We start from the raw sequence: 26,730 nt of genomic DNA on the forward strand, positions 1-26,730 counted from the left end.
CACATAGGCATAGCTGGATACGGGGAATTAACCACCGTTAAAATAACCTGGCTTCTATCTGGTCTGGCTCTCACTGTCCCCAATCCTGCTGCCCCCATGTAGGTGTCACTGTGCGGCAGATTTCTCCATGGAACATATAAAGATGCTCATCATGGTGACCCTAATAAGCTGATAAAAATTACTTCTTCCTTTGTATGTGAAAAAATGACATCTTCCTTTCTTCCCTGGTAGTTCTCGGCTCAGATCAGCTAATAATGCCAGGGGAGGAGAGAGGATTTTTCCAGGAGATTCAACCAATCCCTGAATTGAGTCTGTTGGCCTCGCTTGGGAGGCCTGCCAAGCCCTGAGCCATCACAGGGCCAGGGAGGTGGAATACACTGGCCAGGCCTAGGTCCCGTGCCCGCCCTTGCAATCCGGGAGTGCTATTTCCACCCACATCACATGGACTGAGAGTGAAGGAGAAGTGGTTTCCCAAAGGAAAATCAAGGTGACGTGACCAGAACAGTGCCCCGCTCTTCCGTTGGAGGCTTTGTGGCCTTCAGGCAATTGGCTTCAGCTTTCAAAGGCACAGTTTCTTCCTCTGCAAAATGGGGAGGAGGATCCTAGAGCATAGGAGTATTGTGGGAGTTAATAAGCACCATGGAGGGCATGACAGGTGGCAGTTAAGGTGGCCTGAGGAGCTGGGCCCTGTATAAATCAGCCCTCGGTTAGAATGTGGAGTGTGGGGGTAGGCAGGGGGGATGGAGTGACTCGGGTGTGTGAAAGTGCTCTGTGAACACAGCGTCTTCGTGGCCACTTCATTAACCCTTTGCACTCACTTGCTTTTTTCTCAATTCCTTTATTCTACTCAGGATTTAATTTTTTAGATACCCCAGATTTTACAAAGCGCAGCAATAGAATAAAAAGCTGGAGTTTCTTTTCATACAAACTTACTTATTTGGATTTTTTTATATTTCAAATTATTGATACATTCAAAGAGTAATTTTAAGCTCTATAATTTTTGCTAACCGTGTCGAGTCACACTAGACATCTGAGTGCAAAGGGTTAACCCATCCTAAGTGGTTGCTCTCTGCGGGGACCTGACGCCAGCAGGGCTAGGTCCCTGTGCTCTCAAGCCCTGGAAACCAGCACTGTGCTCTCAGCTGCCTGTTACCAGCGCTGGCACTTACTAAATCAGCCCCATTTAGGAGAATTCCGATAGTCTGGCCTCAGAGGAGTACGTGATCTCTGAAGTGTGGAGTCAGTCAAACGTCTTTAAGTGCTGATTTTTGGCGTTTGGTTCCAATTCCAGTTTCCCCCGCCCCGAGAGAATTAATAACATGGCCATTGATAAAATTCTGTGCCTTCTCTGGGGCTGGCATTGGGGATGAAGATGATAAGGGAAACTATAAGGACAATGAGACTTTGCTTTCATGTCACATCCTAACTCCTTAAACCCTTCGTTGTGTGTCACTCACTCCTCCCTGGCATCCACCCCTCTAGTCGACCCAGCTCCTGGCCCATCCATGAACGTTGTATGCTTTTAAAGGCCCCTGAGCCTTTGCATATGCTGGTCCTGCTGCCTGGAATCCCTTTCCCTTTTCTTGTTGCCCAGGTAGCTCAAATGTCTCCCACATATTCCTTCACTCAACCACTTTGAATGGAGGGCCCCAGCTGTGTGCCAGGCACTGCTCTGGGGGCTTGGAATTCACAATGAACAAGACAAAGCTCCCTACCTTCATAGAACTTTCTTATTTATTGGACACAGCCCAATATATAAGAGGCATGATAAATAAGACAAGCTAGACATTGTGTTGGGGAGATGGGGAGTGGGGGGCTGGTGTGTGCACAGCTTGCAAGTTTAAATAGGGTGGTCAGGGGAGACCTCACTGGGAAGAGACCATCTGGGCCTGGTCTTGAAGCAAGTGAGGAATCTGGGCGTTTCCTGGGAGAAGAGCATTCCAGGCAGAAGGAAGGATGGATGAGTCAAAGGCCCTGAGGTGGGGACGTGGGCGTGTTAAGGACACTGGAGTGAGGAGGAGGGTGGCTCCGTAGGAGATGGGTTACAGACGGGGTGGAGGCCTCATAGCCATTGGGAGGGCCTTGTTCTAGACTCTCGAGTGGGACAGGAGCCCCCTTGGGACCCTGATCAGGAGTGACATGATTCCACACACCTTTCTTCAGGTCACCCTGGCTGCAGCAGGGAGAACAGACTGCAGGGACAGAGGCCAAATCAGGAGTCCAGTCAGGTCCCTGGACCAACGTGGGAGGGGAGGGGGGAAAAGTGGTCAGATTGAGATATGCAGTAGTTTAGGGAGCTGATGGATTAGATGTGGGGTGGGGGAGAGGGATCGGGGCTTTGAAGGTGACTCCAAGGACTAGGGCCTGGCTGTGCTCCCAGAGGCCTTCCTGGTCCCCTCATTCAGCCCCTTGGCTTTGCATTTTGTGCATTTTATTATAATTATTTGTCTCCTTTTGGGGAGGCCTAGGCGGTCATCTGATGAAAGTTATGGACTCTCTTCGCAGAAAAATACCCTCGTGCTTTCCATTGAACGGGTGTTCCCAGAACGCTCTGCAGGGCCCCCTGGGCAGTGTGTGGCTGCTTGGCTAGTAGCAGCGGCGGCGTGCGCTTGCACAACGGCAGGAGGTGCCGTTCACACCGCACACGACACGAGTGGGGCCTGCGCTGCCGCCGGTTGAGCACAGCCTGCACGGGCAAGTTGGTAGCTGAATACGTACTGGCCAGAGCTTGTGTTAAGCCCTGCTCGCATATGTAAGCGAGCTGGCCTCCCAGTGAGCACTTGGCAAATGTTTGCTGGAAAACGCTGATGATAAACTTGGCACTTTACAGGTCCTCTCCCTTTATTGGTGCCTTAAGTATTCATATCTCCATTTCATAGATAAGGAAACAAATCCTCGGCACAATGAAGGGTGCCGTGCCAGGGAGAGGCAGTGTCTGGTGTCCGACCAGGGTTGTGGTGAGAATTAACCAAATTAGGCATGGAAAGGGGTCAAATAGCGCCTGGCGCGTAGTAAGCACTTAGTCAACCTTAGCAATTACCATCTCAGAGCCAGACAGCGCTGACGCCCAGACTGGAGCCAGGCCCCCAAGCAACATCCTTCTCCTGCCGCTTCCCCATGCCACGGGTCTGCCCTCCGGAATTTATAATCCAACTGGGGAATCGATAAGAAAAGCAAGAAAAAGATCTCAAATTGCTTCTATTTTTATCCCAGTTAATCCTTATAGCAGCCCTGTGAGATAGACCTTATTAATGTCCCCTTTTTGCAGACGAGTAAACTGAGGCTCAGAGGAGATAAATAGCAGAGTTCTGGACTCACCCCACGTCTCCAAATCCTCAGACAATTAGGGAGCAATATGCATAGTTAAATGCTAACAACTTAGCATTTAATTATATCCTATTTCGCACTGTATTGTGTATAATTTAATACTAATTGCAGGGTTTCAGAATGAACTGAAGTTGGGGGGGGTGTGGAGAAAGGCAAGGGAACCTTTTTCATGAAACTTTTTTCATGGGGGCTTTGGGAATGAGCTGGGTCTTGGAAAATCTATGAATGGAGGCTGGAGGGAGATGGGTGGATTTCTGGAAAAGGGAATAGAATGATTAAGGCATCAGGTTAGGAGCAAGCATGGGGTGGGGAGGGAGGGGCTAGGATAGTGCTATTTGCGTATTGGAGCTCTAGAAATGTGAGTATAACCGATGTTCATTGAGAACTTTGTACGCGCCAGGTATTGTGCTAAGACCTTCCCACTGTTATTGTATTCATCCCTTGTTTAACCCTATAAGGGAAAGAAAAGTCCAACCAGACAAGTACTGGCATTGCCCCCACTCTACAGATAAATTAAGTGGCAGTATTGGGAGTTGGAGCCAGGCCTGGACTCCAAAGCTTATGTTCTTCCCAGCTCAAGTTCAAAGATAAACTGACTGGAGGTGGGGTATCGTGAGTAGTGAGAAATAAGATTGGCTAGTCTAGGGCCTTGCTACTCAAAGTGTGGTCCATGGGCATTAGCTGGGAGCTTGTTAGAGGCGCAGACTTGGGGCCAGGCATGAAATTACAGGCTGGCCTATAATTCCAGCACTTCGGGAGGCCAAGATGAGAGAATCGCTTGAGACCAGGAGTTCACGACCAGTTTGGGCAACATAGCAAGACCCCATCTCTAAAACAACAACAACAAAAATTAGCCAAGTGTGGTGGCACACACTGTAGTCCCAGCTACAGTGAGCTCTGACTGCACCACTGCACTCCAGCCTGCGTGGCAGAGCAAGACCCTGTCTCTAGAAAAAGAAAATAGTAATACAGACGTGGGCACCTCCCAGTCCTCCTGAATTAGAGTCTGCATTTTGCCGCAATTCCCAGGTGATTTATATTCGCATCACAGGGCTGGTGAGGAGTGGGGATGGATGGATGTCCCCGCTCAAGTCTCTCTGGTGACACCCCCTCCCAGTGGAGGAGAATAGTTGCATTTCCCGCAGGGTTTGAGGTGAAAGTCCAGGGCAGCCCAGCACAAGCTGACATCTCTTTGAAGTCCCATATTTCATCTAAAAATGTCATCAAATGTTTCATTCCATACCATAATACAGCAACGGTCATTTTAATATTTCAAAATGGTTATGTAAATTGCCATGGAGTAGGGTCTGTGTTCTGGGAAGATGCACGGGATGGATTTCCTTGTACCTTAAATGGGGTAATAATAACTACTTCAAGGGCTGCTGTGAAGATCAAAGGAGAATCTTGTATTTGGAAATGCTGCATAAACTGTTCGCACCATACACGTGCTGTTATTCTGGAAGGAACCGAGCATTGTCCCCAGACCAGCACCCTGCAAAGCAGCTCTCCCGAGGGCTGAGGTCTCAGGTACCGTTCTTGCCCTCATGGTGAGGCAGGGCTCAGTCCCAGGAGAGGACAGAGGAACTTCTTTGGGCATCTCAGGAAGCCAGGAAAATAAAAGAGTAGAGAAAGCTTATTGCTAGTTTGATTTTCTTTAAAAATTCCTTATAATTTCATAATAGCACTCTTTCTTACTATTGCTCACTTCCTGGTAGGCCATATTGGCTAGCAGGAAAGCCCCAGTAAAACTCGGATGTTTCAGAGACATCAGGATAGAAGATAGGGGTACCACATCCTGTTCCCCAAGTGGGTCTAGAGAGAGGGGTGCTGGGGAGGCAAAGTGGGGGTGACAGGAGAAGAGATAAGGAAATGGCAGCAACCTGGGGTCCTGCAGGAAACAGGAGGAGAAAGGAGGACCAGCTGTCAGCCCTGGACTAGGAGTGACTATCTGGGCTCCTCATCCAGAGGGCCCTGTTTTCTTGTAATCAGAGGGAGAAGTGAAGACAGGGAGGGAGACTCAAGGCAGGTGAGATGGAGAGAGAGACAGACAGACAGATACCGACTGTCTACAACCAAGGGCAAAGGAGGAAGAATGGCTGGAGAAGGCACAGACAGAAAGCCACGTGGGCAAGAAGGGAGGCACATTCAGTACTGTAGGAGCCAAGGAAGAGAATCTGGGGTTAGCAGTTCCCCATGGCCTGTAGCATTTGGAAAGGATGAGGAGAAGGACCATGACATTTAGTTAAGGTGGTCCTGGGTCACCCTTGGGTAGGGTTCTAGTAAGATAATGGGGTTAAAGTGAGATTTTATTTATTTTTTTGAGAGTCTTGCTTTGTTGCCCAGGCTAGAGTGAGTGCCATGGCGTCAGCCTAGCTCACAGCAACCTCAAACTCCTGGGCTCAAGCAATCCTTCTGCCTCAGCCTCCCGAGTAGCTGGGACTACAGGCATGCGCCACCATGCCCGGCTAATTTTTTCTATATATATTAGTTGGCCAATTAATTTCTTTCTATTCATAGTAGAGACGGGTCTCGCTCTTGCTCAGGCTGGTTTCAAACTCCTGATCTTGAGCAATCCTCCCGCCTCGGCCTCCCAGAGTGCTAGGATTATAGGCGTGAGCTACCGCGCCCGGCCTAAAGTGAGATTTTAAGAAGAGAAATGTTGGGTATTATATTTTTCCTCTCTCTCTTCTTCCTGTGATAATCATTAAGATTCCTATATAGATTGCATTTATTACAAATGTCCTACTCGCCATTTAAAACTTAATCCCTCTAACTTGCTATAACTTGCAACCAGTACCAAGTTGATGTTGTATCTTTAATCTATTGCTTGGCAAAAAGTTCTTTAAGAGGCAGCAAATCACAAAGCATTGTTTATGGTATGATCCCGTTTTTGTTTAAAAGAAGGTACATGTTTGTGTATAGATAAGTATTTATGTATATTATGAAGAAAAGCATTCAGAGGAATAGATGTCAAATTATTACTCAGGTTCTACAGGTATATGTACATGTCCACTTTAAATATACGACATTTAGTACACATTAATTATCCCTCTTTTTTTTTTTTTTTTTTTTGAGACAGAGTCACACTTTGTTGCCCAGGCTAGAGTGAGTGCCGTGGCATTAGCCTGGCTCACAGCAACCTCAATCTCCGGGGCTCAGCGATCCTCCTGCCTTAGCCTCCCAAGTAGCTGGGACTACAGGCATGCGCCACCATGCCTGGCTAATTTTTTGTATATATATTTTTAGTTGGTCAATTAATTTATTTCTATTTTTGGTAGAGACAGGGTCTCGCTCAGGCTGGTTTCGAACTCCTGACCTTGAGCAATCCGCCTGCCTCGGCCTCCCAAAGTGCTAGGATTACAGGCGTGAGCCACCACGCCCGGCCTAATTATCCCTCTTTAAGGCTGTAATAAATTATAATAGGGGTTATCTCTGATGGTTAGATTATAGCATATTACTTAAAATTCTTTTGGCTACATATGACAGAAAGGCAGCTGAAACTTCTAAAGCAATAACTGAATTGTCCAGATACCTCTTCATGCATGGGTGGATCCAGGGACTCAAATGTTGTCATTAGCAATCCGTTCCTCTCCAGTCTCTTGGATCTGCTGTCTTTTTTATTGACTTCATACTCAGATAATTCCAGGCCTGCATCTCGTTGGCTCAGCACCCGAGTGGAAAGAGTGCAGCTCTTTCCCAAGAGTATCAGCGAAGTCCCAGGGCTGACTTGGATCGAGGCTCACTCCCGAAGCAGTGACTCGGTGTGGCTGGGGGTAGCACTATACTGATTGGCAAGGCCAAGGTCATGTGACCCCAGAGGAGCACAAAGGCACCTTCAAGGGCACCTAAGGAAGCCAATGAACTAAAAGAGGCTGCATGGTTCCGTAAAGAAAATCCACACCCTGTCGCAAGAAGAGGAGGAGCAGAACCGCCAATGTCCACCTCCAGCGTGCCTTTGCTCCCTGGGTCAGATGTTTCTGTAATGACTGCATTGTTTAACATAAACCTGCACTTCCCTTGCAATGGCAAGGGGAAAATGAGATCCCCTTTTAAACGCCGGATTTGAGTTGCATCTGGTTATGACAATCGAGATAACTAAATGATGAGTGTTGAGAAAACAGTAAAGCCCAAACCTTTTCAGAGCCCTTGACTTTATGGGGCACAGAGGAGGATGCAGTAGCGGGACTGCGGAGCTGACCTTCTCCTTTTCGTAGATTGTTAAAGTTGTGTACGCCTGAGCCCCACTGGGCCACCAGGCAGTCTCTGGGGCTCTGGGTCGCCCGAGTGATGCACCCAGGGAGCTGGGCCTTCGTCACAGGCCAGCCTCTTCCCCCACCCCCGGCTCCCTGCGCCTGTGCACAGGGCCCCAGGCTCTGGGTCAGTGCTCCCCTGCATTCCGATATCACACTGCTTTGTTTCTTCGTTTCAGGGTTACACTAAGGACATGGTGACAGACTTTGATGAGAAACACGATGAGTATTTAATATTGCTCCAGCAGAGGAACCGGTAAGATGAAGCCGCTCAACGGCAGCCCTTAATATTTAGCCACAAATACAAATCTATTTAGATTTATTAACAGCACACAGGCCCTGCTGCACGTAGCAATAGGACGCAGAGGCTTAGAACGTGATCTGCACTCTCAGCTCCTGTTTCTCCATTCACTGATTTAATTGCATCTTTGGATTGAGCTGTTGCAAACTATTCGACGTTTAAGTGTCTCCTCTTGCCACCCTGCTTCTGTTCTGGGAGAAAGGTAGGATTGTCAAGAAAAGGCTTGAACTTGGCAGGGCTTGTGCAGTAGTCACCTGAATAACCCAGTCTGCAGTCTTACAGGCTTTGACGGTCTCTTGAAACCTGAGTCTATAATCATGTCCAGTTACATAAAGGTGGAGTCATTTTACATTTGTGTTTGAGGTTGGTCGATATGTCATTTAAAGTTAGGACTGATTTTGTCTCTAGAGTGCTGGTTCTTGAAAAAGCGTGCAATAGGTGTGATGCTTAGTGATCAAGGTCAATGCGTTGTGGTCTGGTTTGAAAGAGGCATCACCTCCTCGGTTCCTTTGCAGGGCTAAGAGGGTTCATTTTCAGTTCACTGTGGTTTGTCTTCAGGACTTGAACGTTGGAGTAAGCTGGGCTTGCAAACTCAAATTCTAGGAGATGCCAGGCAGTGAGTGAAGCCAGCTCAGGGGGGCAGTGGGCACCGGGAGCTCTCATCTCCAAGCTGCTCAGCTCAGGACAGTTGTTTGTGGGAACACAGTCCCCTGGGGTCCAGGTCTTTCAGGTTTGCCAGAGAGCTGAAAACCTAGATTTGTGTTGTGAAATCTCCTGAGTTATAAAATGTTGGTAATGAATTCGAATTAAAGCACAAAGCAAACAGAACGCTGCAGGCCCACAAAACTGGTTGGACAAAGGGGAGGAAATGAGCTGGGTACTAATTTGGACCCTTGTGTTATGGGAGGGGGGTTGGGGTCTTGCAGACAAGAGTCTTGGTAGGGGAGGTAATGTCATCCTGAATGTGGATTCAGCGCTTGTCTCACCGATTGGACTCCTAGTGGTATCAAAAGGGGCCCTGGTGGCATGTTGGGTGGAACAAGTTTTTGTGGTCCAGGATAGTCCAGTGTGTTGTAGTAGGAGTTTAGCATTCCTGTCCCCTGCTCCTTTATTAAATTCCATTAAGTCCCCCAGTATCTATGCCGACAACACTTGCCCACTTTCCACATACCGGCCCGTGCGATGGCAGCACCATCCCTGGTGGAGAACTTCCAAACAGATTAACTCTCTGTGACCTGCTAGAAACGCCATGGTGGTGTCCTCTGTGCCCAGCTGCTCTGCGCGCGTCGCCCCCACCCCAGCGCCAACCTCACACTAGAATAGCGAAGGCTCGTGCTGATTAGACCAGCGTGGGCTTTTGTCATCATTAATGCCATGGAGTAGGATGTTTTTATTCAGTTTCTGGCAGGCTGGATGGTGTCACCAAACACCTGGGTGATCGTTTAATCATCTACATGTGACTTGTCTGGGGAGAGACTGTCATAGTTCCTTATGAGCAAATTGTTTCTCATTAATCAAGGGATCAATAAGTGTGCAAAGAGGTACTGGCTGATAGCATAAATGAGAATTTTCAGAGACAAGGTTGCAGCACAAAGGCAATTAAAAACTATATCAAAAAGGAGGTGCCATAAAATTTTGGGGGGGGATGTGTTGCCACGGAGAGTGAGCTGTCTTAATGATGGGATGTCAGAAGGTACAGATGGAAAGAAACACCTCCAGATGGAGCTCTGTGAAGAATGGGAAAGCTGTGAGCTAAGGTTGAGTCAAGCCTCAAAGGAACGTTTTGCAGAGTTCCAGCCACATGCTAGGCGCTTGGCCCCACCATTTCACCTTGTCTGCACACTACCCAGGGAGGCAGATAGGGTTATTACACCCATTTTACAGACAAGGAAGTAGAGTCCCAGAGGAGTGAGCAACTTGCCCCAGGTCCCACAGCCAGGAAGTGGTGGAGCTGGGGTGTACTTTAGGTTTTGTTTGATGTTGTCATAAATAATCAAGAGGAGAGAAAACTGGGTGGCCGTGAAGTTCACTAAGGAGGGATTTTGTGGGAATACACTGCAGTTTACTCAGAAACCTAGTTATATGACAGGTCAAAAACCAGCCTCTGAGCCTTACAGTGGGCACTGAGGGAGATGAAGACTCAGGCTGCTTGTCTGGGCTGCTGTGACACTCGAGGGGGTGTGCAACCACTGGAGTGAATTCTTCGCAGGAATCTGCCCAGGACACAGCTGCCATAGATGCTGGGCGACATCCTGCCATTCACTCAGGAGGATTTCACTGAGTGCCTTATAAGTGCCTGGCATTACCATTAGTGCAAAGGTCAACGCTATGATGAGGCCAGGAAGCCCCAGTTGGGAGCCATTGCTCCCTGCTCTGTCCCTTGCTCAGAGCCCCTGTTGCGTGGTGCCTGGCGTTGGAGTCAAGAAGCAGCAGAACGGCGTAGGTGACAGCACAGGCTCTGGGGCCACCCTTGGGTGGTGGCTTACTAGGGGCCAGAACTTAAATCCAGGCTCAGCTGCTTCCGTGGCTTCCTGATAAAACAGGCCAGCGGTGGAACCTAAGTCCCAGGGCCATTGGAGGATGAAATAATCTCACAGTAATCCCACCAGCCAAGTCAGAGACCATCATAATCATGATCATGCTCTTAATATTTAACATGTCCTCTCCCCAAGTCGATATCCAGGGCTGACCCTGAGAGAACTTGTAGATAGACCCTTGAGATAAGTGAGGTCTGGTGGAACCACGTGGCTCGCCCGTGTTCCATAGCAACTACGCCGCTCAGACGCCAGAGCCAGAAGCCCAGTCACAATCAGGCCCTGCCCTGTGTGCTCCCCAGCTCTTCCTCACCATCTGGGTCCCTGCTGTGGTGGCTCATGAGGGGGACAGTCCTCCCCAGCCACCCCAGCCCTCAACCATGCAGGTCCCCAGTCACGCACTGCCTCATGACACCCTGTGCTCCTACCTCACTGAGCCTCCACTTCCTCATCCATGCAAAGGAGCTCTGCACAGGTGACTCTAAAGGTCAGGTAAACTGGAAATGGTGGCTGTGACATGCACCAGGAAAATGATATCTGTGAGCAGTAGGGTACTCAGCCATGTCCCCTGCTGGACCTTGAGTTCCTTGGGGCCACTTTTCCAGAAATAGGCATTGAGAGCATTCCCCATTGTTCCTCAGGATGGCCGACAGGAGGATGCCTGTACCCAGGGGCTTGAATTCCAGTGGGGAAGGAGGGGTGGAATACAAACAAATACGCAGATAAAGCATAGAATAATGTCAGCCAGTGTGATATGTGTGCCGTGAAAAAACTCAAACCGGGAAGAGCATAGAGGGTGGCAGGGCAGCAGGTGGCAGGGCCGGATTCTAGATAGGGCAGGAACTGACTCTGATTTATCTGAATCCGCTGCACCTAGGACATCTTTTTATGCAAAGTAGGCTATCAATTAAAAAACACAGTTTTCTTCGATGCCACCTGAATATTACTGATGCTCTCAGCTGCAGTAGGGGGAGTTCCTTTAGCAATTCCTTTCACAGTCTGAATAATTATCTACTAATTTATCAGTTTCATAAATCCACATTTTCATAAATCATTCTGTTTAAGGAGAGGCACACGAGGAGTGCCAGCCCTGGATCCCGGGGAACTGGATGCCTTGACTGTTAACGTGGCATGTGGCATCAGAGGACCGGGAGAGAAGTTGAGGCGGGCTCTCTGCTTGGGCGATCAGATTTCCTGCCCCGCCCCGCCACAGGGCCTCCCGGGGTGTGGGCTCCTGCTCTCTCCTCGGAGACTGTTGGTGGCCATGGCGTCCCTCGATGGTTTGCTCCGGCGAGCATAGCTATTGCCGTGTTTGGAAATTGTCTCTTAGTTACTTGTGTTTTCCTTCTGTTGTATGTTGTCGCCCAACAATCAGGCATCTCCCAGGCTTCCAAGGCTGGAAGAGATAAGCGGTCTGTAATAAATGCTCCTGCCACGATTGTTGAAAAGATGGATGTAGCAGCCGCTAAAGAAACATTTAAAAGTAAACAAAGAAATCACGCACAATGCCACCACCTTACCCCGACAGCCAATTTCATTTTACGTCTATCACCTTCCGCTCTGGGGCCAGAAACTCACTTTTGTCCAACTTTGCTTTTACTATGCAAGTACCATTTTTTCACCCCTCTCTGGACAGATCACAAACAATCCCCCATGTTTCTTTCTGCACAGTCTTCATGATTATAACAGCTGCGCAATAGCCCAGCTTCCTCCCACCTGGTGGTGGACATTTGGGTTGTTGTCGGGGTTTTGTTATGCTCAGAAACAATTTGCCAGAATGTGCTTACTGGGGAAAAACCCAACATAGCATTTTCCTATATTTTCATATTACTTCCAACAAGGTGCTGTGAGTTATAAGCAATGTCTGGGTTTGCCAATTTCAACAGCATCTTGATAGCTTTAGACGGTATCTTCGTTGAGGTGAAGACTCTGGAGGTAAATTGCCTAATGTTGCACGCTAGCCCTGCCATGGACAAGCGGTGTGGCTTTGGACAAGTTACTTAACTTCTCTTTGCCTCAGTCTCCTTATCTGCTAAGTGGGGATAATGAAAGTAATTACCCTATAGCTGTAGTCCCCATCCCCTGGGCCCAGACTATTACCGGTCTGTGGACTATTAGGAACTGGCCGCACAACAGGAAGTGCGAGGCTCCTCTGTACTTACAGCTGCCTCCCTGAGCTCCGCCTCCTGTCGGATCAGCAGTGGCATTAGACTGTCATAGGAGCGTGAACCCTACCATAACCTGCACATGGGAGGGATCTAGGCTGTGGCTCCTTATGGGACTCTACTGCCTGATGCTCCGAGGTGGAGCTGAGGCGGTGATGCTAGCGCTGGGGAGCGGCTGCAAGCACAGATTAGCGTTAGCAGAGAGGTCTGACTGCACAGCAAATGCAAGGTGCTTGAATCATCCCGAAACCATTCCCCCGCCAATCCATGGAAAAATTGTCTTCCATGAAACTGGTCCCTGGTGCCAAAATGGTTGGAGACCCCTGCCCTATAGGGTTGTTGTGGAGGTTAATGTCTTAATGCAGCTGATTCTCATTCTCAGATTCCGTATCTGTGAATTTGCTCACTCACGACAACTTATCTGTAACCCCGAGGTCCATTCCTGCGCATTTTTTGGTCATTCACAGACATGTGCAGAGCAGCAAAAAACCGCAGTCACCTGACACCTTGCCAGCTGAGGCAGAACCGCGCAACACTTTGCCACCTTCTTTCGGTGTAAACGAGTGTCCTTTTCTTTCAAGGTATACCCAATGCCACATTTTCACATTTTTGTGCTTTTTGTTGATGATTTTACGATTTAAATTGGCCCCCAGTCATCCTGCTGGAATGCCGTGCAGGGTTCCTAAGCACAAGAAGGCTGTGATGGGCCTTCTGAAGGAAATGTGTGTGTTAGGTAAGCTGTGTTCAGTAGGAGTTGCGATGCTCTTGACCGCGAGCTCAGTGCGGATGAATCAGTAGTGTGCGAGAGGGCATCTTTGAACAGAGGCTCGCATATAACAGGGTTGTGTAGTGATCGGTTCATGAAAATGGTGTGGCCAGAGACTCTCAGGAACCTGATCCTATATTTCCCCTAGAAGCAATGGCTCAGTATTCACTAATTCCTTATTCACAGTGGCTTTCTAGACCACACCTACAGCAAATAATGAGAATTAACTGTCTATGCATTTAGAACAGAGTTTGGCTCACAGCACACGCCTTTCATGTGACTGCTATTATTTTTTTAATTTAAATTTTGCTCATTTGGTAGGTGCTTATTTAACTACTAAAGAAGATGCACACTTGTTGCCGTGTTGGTTGGTTGTCTGTATAAATCTAGTTGTGGGGGTGGGTAAAGGTGTTTGTAAAGATACTGGAGGGTTTGGTGTCGCATGGAAGCAGTTCTGGAGGGGGCTAAAGAGAACACTGTGCACTGTCTATGGCAATGGAATGTCAGGAGTGGGAAAAGGACCAAGATCAAAGTGCGAGGATGGGCTTTAGTGAAAGCTAAATTAGAGACCTGGCCATACTCATGCCAAGACCCTTTTAGCCAAAGGATGTGATAATCATATCATTAATCTCGAACAAACACCTATAATCAAACATGGATATATTTTTTAACCGCATCAGAATACGAAATGATGCCATTTGAGATATCAAGGGTGAGTGTTTGAGAACACATATATTCACTGAAGCAAAAAATTAGCCTGCCCAGTCTTGCGAGGGATGTTTTCTGATTTGTAAATGTGTTATGTGAAATCCCTCTCACAAAGCCTTAGACCCTAAGCCACTTTTTGTTACAGGTTCAAACAAATTTCCACTATCCACACAAAGTGCAATTGCATAGAATTGGGATCATCTCAGAAAAATCCAGGTTGTGTGATAGCAGGATGCACACATGTGCCCCCTCTCTGCCTCAGCCACCATGGGGCAGGGACCATGTGGGTTTGATTTTGCTAACGTGTGTTTGAGCCTTAGAACGAGAGCAGAAACTTCCCTGCAGGGTCCTAAACAGTCTCCCCCTCGCTGCTTCTCTGCGTGTGTAATGGGCCTCTTTAGAGGCTGTTTGCAGACAAACAGCTGGGCACACGTCCCCCGGCCTCTGATTAGACACGCTTCACCCTCAGAACAGCAGTTCACTCCTGGCCTGGGGGTGGCAGCCGCCCAGATTCTCATACAACGAGGAGCAAGCGATCATTTCTCTTGCAGGATATTAAAGCAGTTGAAAGCCAAGGACCCCATGCAATTGAGGCTGGAGCACTTGGAGCAAGGTTTCTCTGTCTACGTGAACGGGGCCAATTCCGAGCTGAAGACCTCACCACGGAAAGCCGTTCACCCCAACTTCTCCAGAAGTGCCTCGCATGCCGAGGGGACACGTGGTGAGTGCACGGCCTCCAGGCGGAGCAGAAGCTCCGTTAGTTAAAATTAATTAGGGACCGTGGAACCACATCCTGTGCACATGAATTTACCAGCAGATAACTAGTTAATGAACACAAGTTAACTGTGCCCACTTGGCCAGAAAGAGCTTGAGAGTGAAGACGAGAAATCCTGTTTATTTTTTTACTTTTATTTTTTTTTGGAGACAGAGCCTTGCTCTATTGCCCTGGGTAGAGTGCGGTGGCATCATCATAGCTCACTGCAACCTCCAACTCCTGGTCTCAAGCGATCCTCCTGCCTCAGCCTCCTGAATAGCTGGGACTATAGGTGTACGCCCAGCTGATTTTTCTATTTGTAGTAGAGACAGAGTCTTGCTCTTGCTCAGGCTGGTCTTGAAATCCTGAGCTCAAGTGATCCTCCTAACTCAGCCACCCAGAGTGCTGGGATTACAGTGTGAACCACCATGCCCAGTCTGTTTATTCCTTTTTAAACTAGTGTTGGCCTCTACTGGCCCAGAGCATAGGTAGCCAGAACAGTAATTTCCTAGCTTTGACATCTCCTGCATTTCAATTGTCAGTACTTTAAGGAAATTTCCAGTGTAATTTTGGATTATATCTGATTTTCACTTGATAGGTCTTAAGTCTGGTACCTGACCTTTGTGTAATATTTGAATCCACCATTCATTTCTGCATTTAGTTAATCCATAACCTGCATACTTTAAATCAATTTTATGTGTCCCCTAAGAAAAGCACAGGAAGCCCAAGAATGTAATAGAAAAGCACTCAACCCAGTGTCCAGCCTAGGATAGGCACCAAAAATGATTTGGCAGTTGAATGAATGAAATGGCACGGCTCACAGAGTCAGGTTACCATGGGGAAGCCACTTTGTCTCTTTGTGCCTTTGTCATCTTTAAAATGAGACTGTTGGCCAGGTGTGGTGGCTCACACCTGTAATCCTAGCACTCTGGGAGGCTGAGGTGGGAGGATTGCTCAAGGTCAGGAGTTTAAGACCAGACTGAGCAAGAGTGAGACCTGGTCTCTACTGAAAAATAGAAAGAAATTAGCTGCACAACTGAAAATATATAGAAAAAATTAGCTGGGCATGGTGGCTCATGCCTGTAGTCCCAGCTACTCAGGAGGCTGAGGCAGAAGGATTGCTCAAGACCAGGAGTTTGAGGTTGCTGTGAGCTAGGCTGATGCCACGGCACTCTAGCCTGGGCAACAGAGCGAGATTCTGTCCCAAAAAATAAAATAAAATAAAATGGGACTGTTAATGGGACTCTTAATGGAAAGAAACCAAACTGTACAATAATTTAAAGACGTTTATTCTGAGCCAATATGAGTAAATGTGGCCCAAGGCTACACAAACCCAAGAAGCCCTGAGTACGTGGTCCTGAGGTTGTCAGATTACAGCTTGGGGAGGCATTTCAGGGACAGGAGTTATAGGCAAAGACATAAATCAATACATGGAAGGTGTACATTGGTTTGGCCTGAAAAGTCAAGGGTGAATTTAAAGATTCTTTAATTGACACTTGTTTGAGAGAGTTAAGCTTTGTCTAAAAATTCAGAGTCAGTAGGAAGGAATGCCTAAGTTAAGATAAGGGGATCTGTTATCTATTATGTGATTTTTTTTTTTTTGCCAGCAAAAAAAAAAAAAAAGGACCTGTTAACTAGATTTTATGGATTGTAAGGCATGGATTAACCCTTGCCTTGCATGACTTTATGTCTTATTTATAATTTCATATCTTATTGCCACAAAGAGTCTGTTTTGTCAGTCTTATGATTTCTATTTTAACCTTAATGTTGGTCAATTACTTTGTTTAAACTCCAAAAGGGAGGGGGTATAATGAGGTGTGTCTGACCCTACATGATCAGAAAGTCAGTTTCAGGGTTCCCTTGGCCAACAGGGGTCCACTCAGCCAAGACGGGGTACATTCATTCAGTTAGGAAACCTTGGATTTTAATTTCTTAGGACTAAGGAGGATGCCTATCCCTAGGGTGTGTCAGAGTGCCCTTCGAGGCAGCCCACCTCGTGTGAGAGGCCAGGGTGCTATGAGTTGCAAGAAGAGGATTTGGAATGAAGCAGAGCTGTATTTGAATGAGCCCTGTTCTGCCACATTCAACCTTTGAGACCTTAGGCAACTGGAACTTCTCTGACCCTCAGTTTCCCATAAATTGGGAGTAATTATGCCTACTTTGCAGACTTGCCAGGAAAATTAAATGACATCAGAAATGTAAAGTGGCATACAATAACTTTGCTTTGTGCTCCTCTAATTCATGGCTTCACAGATACAGTAAGATCTCAAGCATTAATATATAGTTAAAGTCAAAACAATAACAAAAGGATAATAGGAGAAAGTGATGTTCCAAAATGTTTTCCTAGGAGAGCCACTATAGTTCAACATGGAATTTAGCAGGAGCTTCCTAGCCCCCAGGGCAAAGAAGGAAACCAATGGCTCTCCTACCTTTCATGGTGGAGGAGGCAGGGCAGGCCTGCTGCTCATTAGAATTAGGCCTTCCCTGGTCCAGGTTGCAAGGAGGAGCAGAAAATAGGATTCTGTGTCCTTGGAGCACCAGCAGTATATTCATTCATTCATTGAACAAATATCTCTACCTTCTACCCTCTACTACACAAATGGACATATTGTACACACGGTCCTGTACCTTGCTCCTACATCTTGGAGATGGTTCTTTGTGTATAGAGACCTGCCTGATTTGGCTGTACACATATTACTCCATGTCATGGATGTGCTTGGGCTTATTTACCCATTTTCTTTTTGCTGAGCATTGAGTTTGTTTTCTAATGTTTTATTGCTACACGCAGTGCTACAGTAAATATTGTCATATATGAGACTTTGGGCACACTGGCATGCCTTTTAGGTATAAGTCACAAAACAATCCATGAGTGGGAGCCCGTCATCGGTCCCTTACCAAGTCTCCTTCCCTCATCTCCGGTGCAGATTATGGCCGAAGAACCCAGTTTCAAGAAGCTGAAGAAGCCGTAAGACGCCATTCACGGACAGCCCCCAGCAAAGTTCAGCGCCGAGGATGGCACCAGGTCTGGAAACCCAAGGCAGAGTCACCCAGCTCACACTTTAGAATAAGGAGTGTGGGGTTGTTGTGGGGACAGAGATAGAATGAGGGCATCGAAAACCCCATAGGCGAGAGGCGGGCACTGCTGGGCACTGCCGTGGAGCCTTTCAGCATGTGGAACCAGCCTCCAAAGAGTCTTCTTTCTGCCGTATGGGTCCTCCCTTCTGGCTGGGGCCACCCCAGCCTCACTAAGGAGTGTAAGAAGGTCAGACTTAGAGCCCCATCACAATAACTCATTCACACAACAGTTTTTAATTGAGCACCTACTATGTGGCAGACACGGTCTTAGATGCCAGGGATACAGCAGGTGAGTAAGACGGAGCCCCTGCCCCATGGTACTGAGACGCCACTTTGGGTTGCTGCTTGTGTCAGAAGCTTACATTTCGGAGCACCCACCCTGGGTACCAGGCATGGGCTCAGCTCCTCCTTTGCCCTCACAGCAGCCCTGGCGGGTAAGTTTCAATGGCGTCCCTCTTTTTAGGGAAAGGAGGTGGATACTCGGTAAAGTTCCGTGAACTTTCCAAGGTCAATGGCTAAGAAATGGCAGAATCAAGACTCAGACTCAGATCTTGCGCTCCAAGTTCTGTGTCCTTGCTCATACATCCTTTGAGACCTGACCTTGCAGTCACTCACGCCTTCCTTACCTGGGACCCGTGGGTCTCAGCCCTGATCGCACATTTGAATTACCTGGGGAGGTTTTAAAATACAGATGCCCAGGCCCCACCCTCAGAGATTCTGACTTGGTGAGGCTTAAGCAGTGGGTTTTTAAAAATTATTGTCAGTATTAATCTTGTGCTGACCAAGATCGAGAACTACTGCTGTCTAACATTTTACACTGTGCCAAACGGATGGGTCTACGGTAAATGCTTTCGTGTGCCTTACGGGCCCAGCCACCTCTACCATAACCCTGTTCGCTCAGGAAATGTCCTCACTGTGCTACTGAAGAAATTGAGGCCCAGAGGGGGAAGGTGACTTGCTCAGAGTCACCTAGCTACTAAGGGAAGAGGGTAGGCTGGGACTCAAACCCTGGGCCTGTGAAGGCAGACCCAGCGGTGCATGATGAAATGGGGAAGCCGGTTCCTGCCTTATCTGAGCGCCCGATGAGCACGGCCCAGGGCGCACAGCCTGGAGGCCTCCTTTTGTCCCCAGCAATGAATATTAATTTGTCGTTAATGAGGCCTTTCTCCACTTCCCACTTAAGCCAGTTCTGCTGGTTGTTTTGAGAGCCTTCTATTATCAGGAGCCATATTTGCGTCTTAGACTGTGGCTTAATGGCTGGCCCCAGAGTCAGTGCGATTTAAAAGACTTGGCCTGAGATTAATTAGCATCCCTCTCCTGCCTCTCCTTGTGGTCCCACACTTCACAGGGCCTAATCATAGCTAATTTCCTGGCTTCCTGATGCCTTGAGGGCTGTAATTGTCCTTCTACACCTATCAGTCTGGGGTCAGTCAGTATCTAAGGACAGAGACACTCAGGCTATCTTAAGCAGGAAGGAACGGGTGCAGGGAGTCAGGTGCTTACAAAATCCACGGGCTGGTGGAGGGGCGGGCTCTAGGCTGGGCCTCCAGGTTGGTACCCAGAAAGCATCCTCGCTTAGCCCTGGCCTGTGGCGGGGACGGCCAGAAAGGCATAGGATCACCATCAGGAAGCATCCCCTGAGATGTGACCCAGGAATCAGGGAGCAACTGCCCCCACTGCTGGCCACAGAGTGACCCCGGGCCTGCTAGAGCGACGGTGCGGAGGAAGGTTGACCCCTGCCCCATAGCCTGGCTAGCAAGTGAAGTAGGGGACAGCATTGAAAAACCTGTCACCTCCATGACGGTGCTCAGCACAGAATCAACCGACCTCTGTCCCCCTTGTCGCCTCCGCTCACTTCTGCTTTCCCTGTCACGTGTGAGGCTGAACCTAAGTCACACCCACCACCTAGGCTGCCGGGGAGCTCGGGGAAAACGCAGTTGCTTTCTGCCTCTGCTACTCAGCCAGGCCCCTAGCCTGGGAGTGGGATGGGCACTGAGTGACAGGTGCTGTGTGGACTCTGCTCCACCCACACATGGGCCTTTGGGGGCCACCGCTCAGAGGTAGGGACAAACCAGGGAGCGTTCCCAAGTGGTGGGTGGGCTCAAATGCATGTCATGGAAGACATCAGCCATTAATGTAACAGACCTTTATTGGCACCTAGAAGGGCCCAGGCACTGTGCAGGGCTCTGGGGTTAATAAACAAACATCCAAGAAGGCTCAGTTCCTGCCCTTAAAGTTCCCACTGTAGAAACATCAGGACTGCTTAGCTGGGAGGAGGGTGTGACAATTGATTCCAAACATGTTGGGGGCTGGCCTGGTGGAGTTCCAAGCTTAACAACTTAAAGTCTATGGGTCAAACTTGCTTCCAGATCATGTTTTTTGGACTCACACCATTTACAGAAAGACTTCTGGTCACTTACCAACATTTATATTCACAAGATTTCATACTTATAAAAAAATCTATATTCCTACTTCCCTGGGAAAAAATGGAAAGTTCTGGCCCCCTTCTTCCCATCAGGCAGCCAGCAGCAAGAGCGGAGTTGTGGCTGCCCCCCTTTGGACAGGGCGGGAGCACTCCTGTTTGTCGCGGCCCCACCACTCTCTAGCGCTCCAGTGGTGAGGCCCAGTGGCATCACGCTTGGGCGGCTGTTTCTCTTATCTTATGCTTCCATTTTCCACCGGCTCACTGGGGCTTTTGAGTTCCGGGCCCTTGGAGAGTGGACGGGGACGGGTTTTGGACTGTTTACTGGCTGTGTGCCCTGGAGCCGGCAATGCAACCTTGCTGAGCTTCGGTTTAACCATCGATGAAACCTCCCAGGGCTACTGATGGGGAACGTGTGCAGTGTGTGTCGCAGGTGGTTGGTCAGCAGGGGCTGTCTGCTGCCTCGGTTGGGAACACCTGGCAGCAGGTGACAGACAAGTCCAGAGGAATGGTTCAGAGCATAGACCCTGGAACCCAGCAGCCCAGGTTCAAACCTGGGCTCCACCCCTTACTGGTTGCGTGGTCTGATCTTGGCTGAGCCACTTAACCCCTCAGTGCCTGCTTGCTCACTTGTCCAGTGGAGTTGATAACGGTCCCTGCCTCGTCAGGAAGTTACTGAGGATCGGGCGAGCTAGTGGTGTTTGTAGAGAGGTTCAAGCAGGGCCTGGCACAGAAGTCACTGAATGGTACTGACTTCATTGCGTGATCACTTACCGAGTACCCACTGAGATTTGGACACTTATGGTGCTGGGGTCAGAGCAGTAAGTAAGGCCGGCCAGGCTCGGCCCTCCTGGAGCTCACGTTCGCGGGGAAGGGGTAGGAAGGCACGTGGCCAGAGCAGGGGCTGGGGCCACGCTGTGTCTGTGGCAAGAGTCACTTTAGCAAGGGTGGGCAGCAAGGCCTCCCAAGGAGCCATATCTCAGCTGAGACCTGCCCTGAGACCTGGGGGACAGTCTCCCAGGTGGGGGCACAGCCAGGGCAATGGGCAGTGGGCACGAGCTGAGAGGCATGGTGGCCAGTGTGGGAAGGGGGAGCAGGTGGCGGTGGAGGTCAGGGCTGCAGGTAGGAGGGGCCTAGAAGACCACAGGAAGGAGTTTGGGTTTCAGTCCAAACGGGAGGACTCCCCGGGAGAGCACGACGCCTGGGTGGGTGTGCTGGAAAGGTCCCCGGCTGCTGTGTGCAGGGAGAGGCTCTCTGGGAGCCTAACGCAGCTCCTAGCTCCCTACCAACCTTCCGCAGCCCCCCTCCTCGCACCTCTGTTCCTTGTCCCCCAGCTGCTACGGACTTGTACCTTCAGCACTCATCTGACCCATCGAGCGTCCTCCAGGCAGGCTTTCACCCCCTCCATACTGGTTTGTAGAAAGTTTCCGAGAGAAAGAGAGAGAGAGTCTGAATTTCTCAGCTCGTCTTTGTTACCGGGTCATGGCCTGGATGCTGGCTGGTTAGCCTGGATGAGCCCCCCAGCCCTGCCGGCCCATGGGCTGTGACCAGAGGTGAGGACTAGGTCATCTGAAGCTGTCCTGCCGCCCTAGTGCTGCCCCTTGTCCCGTAGCTTCCAGTCAAGGGGGCTGGAGATAGGACAGAGACTCAGTGTGCCAGCTACACTGTTACTGCTGTCGTGAGGGAGGACTGCAGTGCTTCCCTGTGGCCCCAAGAAGTGGAGTTAAGTTTCTCCAGGGTGGAAAGTACAAGGAATCCACAGGATAGCAAAGAGGACGATCTTTCTGTCCTGACCCTTTTGGGTGGCTCCTCCATGCTTGGTGACAGCCAGGGGCAGGCAGAGTGGGCAAGGCAGCCAGGTCCCTGATGGCCAGTGGCCAGTTCTCAAAGCCACCCCATCAGGAGAGGGTCCACAGCCCTCTCCCAGTCGTGGGGTTTCTCCCGTTGGGCAGAGCCCACCTAGAGGGACCGGCGGGGCCACACGGTCACCTTGTATATTTACACGGGGCATGGCCGGGTTAGGAGGGGACACAGTGGTCTCACGGTGGTCACAGAGAACAGTGAGCACCTGCAGCCCTAGCCTGTCTCACCGTCACACAGCGCCGTCCCTCCCCCTCCGTCACCTCTCTTCCCCTCCCTTCTCTCACACCTGCCATCTTGCCGGATTCCAGTGGTGTCTCCTGAAACTCTCTCGAGCCACGTGTCCCGTTTCCACTGACCGTGCCAGACACAGGTGCCTTCTTCAGTAGAAGGGATGTCCCTTCTGTGGGCTTGCCCAGCGACAAGGGAGCGCTTTGCGGTAGAGCTGCCCCGCAGAGGGGCTGCCTCAGGAGCCCAGCTCTGAGGATCCCTGGAGCTGAAGGTCACAGTGTCCCTGAACGTTGGCTGCTGCCCAAGAGGCTGATGCGCTCCACCCATAAAACCCTTCCCAAGACTCTCCGGTCCAGAGGCTTGGGGAGGCCGATGACGCTGGCTGCGTCGGGCTTCCGAGCTGCCGCCTTTCTTGCGGGAAGGGCCACGGTGATATATGGGCTCTTGCTCACACTGTCCTTTTTCCCTCCCCGCTTCTGGGCCTTAGATCTTTCTGCTGCTATCAGTGGATTAAGATTTATGGCTCCCCCAGCCTTGTAATACTTGGGTGGACAGCGGCCTAATCAACAGAGCCGTCTTTTACCAAAATGCTGTCAGCTTTGATGAACGTCATCGGCTCTTCGCATTAAATTGGTAGTGAAGGGATTGGCCTTCCAGCAATTTACCGTGGGGTGGGCCTTCCTTAAAGGTCTCGGAAGAAGGTTCGTTGCAATTATTAAGGCAGAGGCTTTGCTCTCACTCCACTGCCACATCCAGTTTCCTGTTGTGACCCGGGCAGCTTTGGCGCCTTCCGGAAAGCTCACAGGTGAAAATGTGAATGACGTGTCGGGGGCCCTTTCTGCTGTTATCCTCTTCCTGCGTTCTGAAACCCCTGCGGTGAGGACAATAAGTGCAACAACCCGGAAAGCATCACCCTTTCCAGTGACCTTGCACTACACAGTCAGAGTGTCGGGCGCTGCTGCTATTTATAAGAGATCAGATAAATCTGGGAAGAACAAATCAAGTAAGGTAGCCTTCTCCCCACCCTAAACCTGCTTTTGTCAGTATTTTCAGAGTTCTCCTACCCCTAGAGGGAGCCATTTGCATATCGCACAACCTGCGCAACCATACGGGGCAGCTGCCAGCCTTGCTCTTTTTTTTTTTCCTACTTGACAACAAGCTTTAGTGCACACCTCTTAGAACACTTTGCTAAGAGGAGTGGCAGATCCATACAGATGACTCTGGGCAGGAACTGGGCTGAGTGTGGGCTGGGTATGAAGTAAGCTAGCCTTGGGCTAGCAAATGGGAACATGGGTTTTGGGGGGTAACAGCGCTTTTAAATTCTCTTCGGGGGTATGATTGATCCTGCAAGGGTCTACCCAGGTCTGGGTGCTGCAAGTAGGCAGGAGGGAGCAGCGGCTTAGAAACACCCACTGGGGTACAGCAGTGTGCCAAGCCCGGAGCACAGTCATCAGCCTTTGCAAGGGCGGGGAGGTGGGAGGCAGCGTGCGTGCACGGCCTGGGGGCTGGGCTGGAGCCTGCCAGCCCCGGCTCCTCTCTGGGAGGTGAGCCTTCTCGAGTGTGGGGGGCTGCTCGCAAAATCTCCTCCCCGTGGGGGCAGAGGAGCCTCCCTGGGGCTGGGGGCGGGAGAGTAAACCAGATGGAGGGACTATTTATGCCTCTCTCCAGCACCCACTCAGCCTTAGAAACTCTTTCTGGACCACATTAACTTTGTCACATGTTGCTTCATAAACACATTCTGCCATTGTGTGTGCCATGTGACCTCCGTGAGGGCAGGGCATTGGTTTTAAAAAATTTTTGTGAGTCTCACCACATTTCCAGAACCTCATATGCAGCCACAGCACTCAGTAAGGGCTCACTGATTAAGTGCCTTCGTGCCGACTGCAAACCTGTGTCCTGACACCGTGGTGGCGTGTGAGCAGTTGTGCTGAACTGCTGGGAAGGGCAGGTGGGGAAACTGCGGAAGGGAGAGGCACGGCCGGGCTCTCTGTGCACGCTGGCTGTCTGGCTCACGTGTCTGATCCCAGTCCAAGGCCGGCAGAGTTGCGTTCAGCCCACTGTCGCTTACACTCAGGCCTGAGTTGGCCCAGGATCTCAAATCATGTGACAGGGCTCATTCTTCATCTCAACTCGCCCGTCCCCGCTGTGCCCTATATGGTACCTGGGTGGCCACCAGCAGCTCCGCACTTCATCCTGTCACCCTGCTACGGTGTTTCTTGGGCTCCCCTGAACCAATACCATGAGCCAGGGGAATCTCACGCTCTGATTGTGCAGACCTGGGTCACACACTTCATCCCCAGAGTGGGGGTGGGGATTTATTTCCACCTGAACTACTTGGGTTGGGGGCAGGAAGGGGAGAGGATTTCCCAAAAGAAAACCAGGCTGCCTTTACCAGAAGACAGGGGAATGCGTGCCAGGCAGGCAGAAACACCAGGAGCCGCCACAGAGCCTCACAGATCTCCTAACCTCATGCTATCTGAGATTGTATGCATGTTTAAACCACCTTGGGTTTTGTGAAAATGCAGATTCTGATCCGAAGCACTGAGGTGGGACCTGAAATTCTGCATTTTTTCACAAATTCCCAGGAGAGGCCAGTTCTGCGGATCCAGGGACCATGCTTGGAGTAGCAAGGCCATGGTCCCAGACCCTCCTTTTCTAGAGAAAGGACTAGAAACCCATGGAGAGGCCCGCTGCACCCAGGCCCTGGCTCCTCCCCAACCCTGGGCTGTGCACAGGGGCCTCCCTCTCTCCCCCTCTCTGGCTCTGACTCTTCCCCAGCTAGAAGGCCGCCTAGCATTCGGACATTATGGAGTGGTTCCTGGGGCGGGGGGTGGAGTGTGCTTTCCCAGGAGGTATCATGGAAAACCCATCTCGGCAATGAACTTCAAAGCCTTTACGGCATCCTCCCAGCCAAGGCAGGAAGGCCTCCAGGAGTCTCCTGGCCTAGAAACGCCCATGTTCTGTGTTCCGTTAGTGTATTCCCTCCACAGCCCTCCACGCTGAGGCCAACACGTCCTCTGAGAGCAAGTTGACAAAACCTGGGAGGAGCATGGCACACTTGGAGCTGGAGCTCAGGGCAACAAGGCAGATGTCAAGGGGGCAGTGAGTGGGGGAATCAGAGGACGGAGGGAATGTGAGGGGACCCAGACACAGCATGGGACACGGGGGGCAGGGAGGGGCATCTCGGAGTAACTGGATCTCCTTAAGGAGGAATGTGTCCCATGCCCCCTTCCTTCCGCACCCCTTCCTCCCGCCTGTTCTCCCAGGGAGACCCCCAGCTGTCTTGTATCAGCCCCTCTGCACTCTCTCCGAGGTCTTTTCCTCCAGTGATCTGTAGCTCAGCCCCTGCCTCCTTTTTGTGTGTTAGATATTTTCTGGAAATTCTCGAATCCCATCCACTCTCTTGAAACGCCACGGTAGCGCAGGATGGACACATTGATTCTTCAGTGCGCCTGCTGGAGGCAGTACGGTGTGGGAATTTAGAACAAGGGTCAGTCCACAAACTACAGCCAAAGTTGGGCCAAATCCAACTTCAGCCTGTTTTTGTCCATAAGGGTCATGGAAACACAGCCACGCCACTTACTTAGGCACTGTCCGGCTGCTTTGGACTCCAGCGGGACTGCCGAGTATCCCGACGGCGACCGGGTGGCTCACAAAGCCTAAAATGTGTCCCCTCCGGCCCTTTACAGTAAATGTCAGCCACCCCGTGTTTAGACTCTGGCTTCTGATGAGGTTCTGTGACTTCCTAGCTGTGTGGCCATGAGCAAGTGGCTTGTACCCTCGTGCCACGGTTTCCCCCTGGGGTTGCTGTAAGAACTAAATGAGCGAATGTGCCTAGGGCATGGAGTGGCACTTGGTCCGCTTTAAGTGGCACAGCACCTAATATGAAAGTGCCAATTCGTGGGGCAGGGCATCGTGAACTTGGATCAGAAAGGAGACCTGTCCTCAGCTGCTGGGAGTCTCTGACATCATTTTCTTCATCATCAAGATGATAGCTGTGTTTACTAAGCACGTGGGAAGTTGACTTTTACTGGGGTGAAAGGTTCTAACTCCAGGGCATCGGGGGAAATGCAAGACCGTATTACCCTTGAATGTCCCTTAGATGGGTCGTGGAGTCTATACACGTGACTTTGTGTCCTCCTCCATTCTCAGTCACAGGGCCAGGACCAGGATGAGGTAAGCAAGGTACCTAGAGCGGAATATTCCAGGAGGCCTCACTCTCAGACGTGTGCATGTGCAGGTCAGCACCTGAGAGCACGTCCTCCTTAGACACCACACCCTGGCCCTCGCCCGCCTCCCCCCTGCCCAGCCCCTGTGTGCTGAGCCAGCTCCCCCTC

General features: G+C 50.2%; 1 protein-coding gene across 1 annotated transcript in view; it reads left to right on the top strand.

Moving 5' to 3' along the window:
• The window catches only part of KATNIP (katanin interacting protein), a 178,489-nt gene that overhangs the window by 41,150 nt on the left and 110,609 nt on the right, over window positions 1–26,730 (top strand). The window contains exons 3-5 of the mRNA XM_075995199.1: window positions 7,757–7,833; window positions 14,603–14,772; window positions 17,730–17,827. Coding sequence (XP_075851314.1) covers window positions 7,757–7,833; window positions 14,603–14,772; window positions 17,730–17,827 — 345 coding nt within the window. The remainder of the gene's footprint in view (window positions 1–7,756; window positions 7,834–14,602; window positions 14,773–17,729; window positions 17,828–26,730) is intronic.

Source organism: Microcebus murinus, chromosome 19 (genome assembly GCF_040939455.1).
Source record: "Microcebus murinus isolate Inina chromosome 19, M.murinus_Inina_mat1.0, whole genome shotgun sequence".
Classification (NCBI taxonomy): domain Eukaryota; kingdom Metazoa; phylum Chordata; class Mammalia; order Primates; family Cheirogaleidae; genus Microcebus; species Microcebus murinus.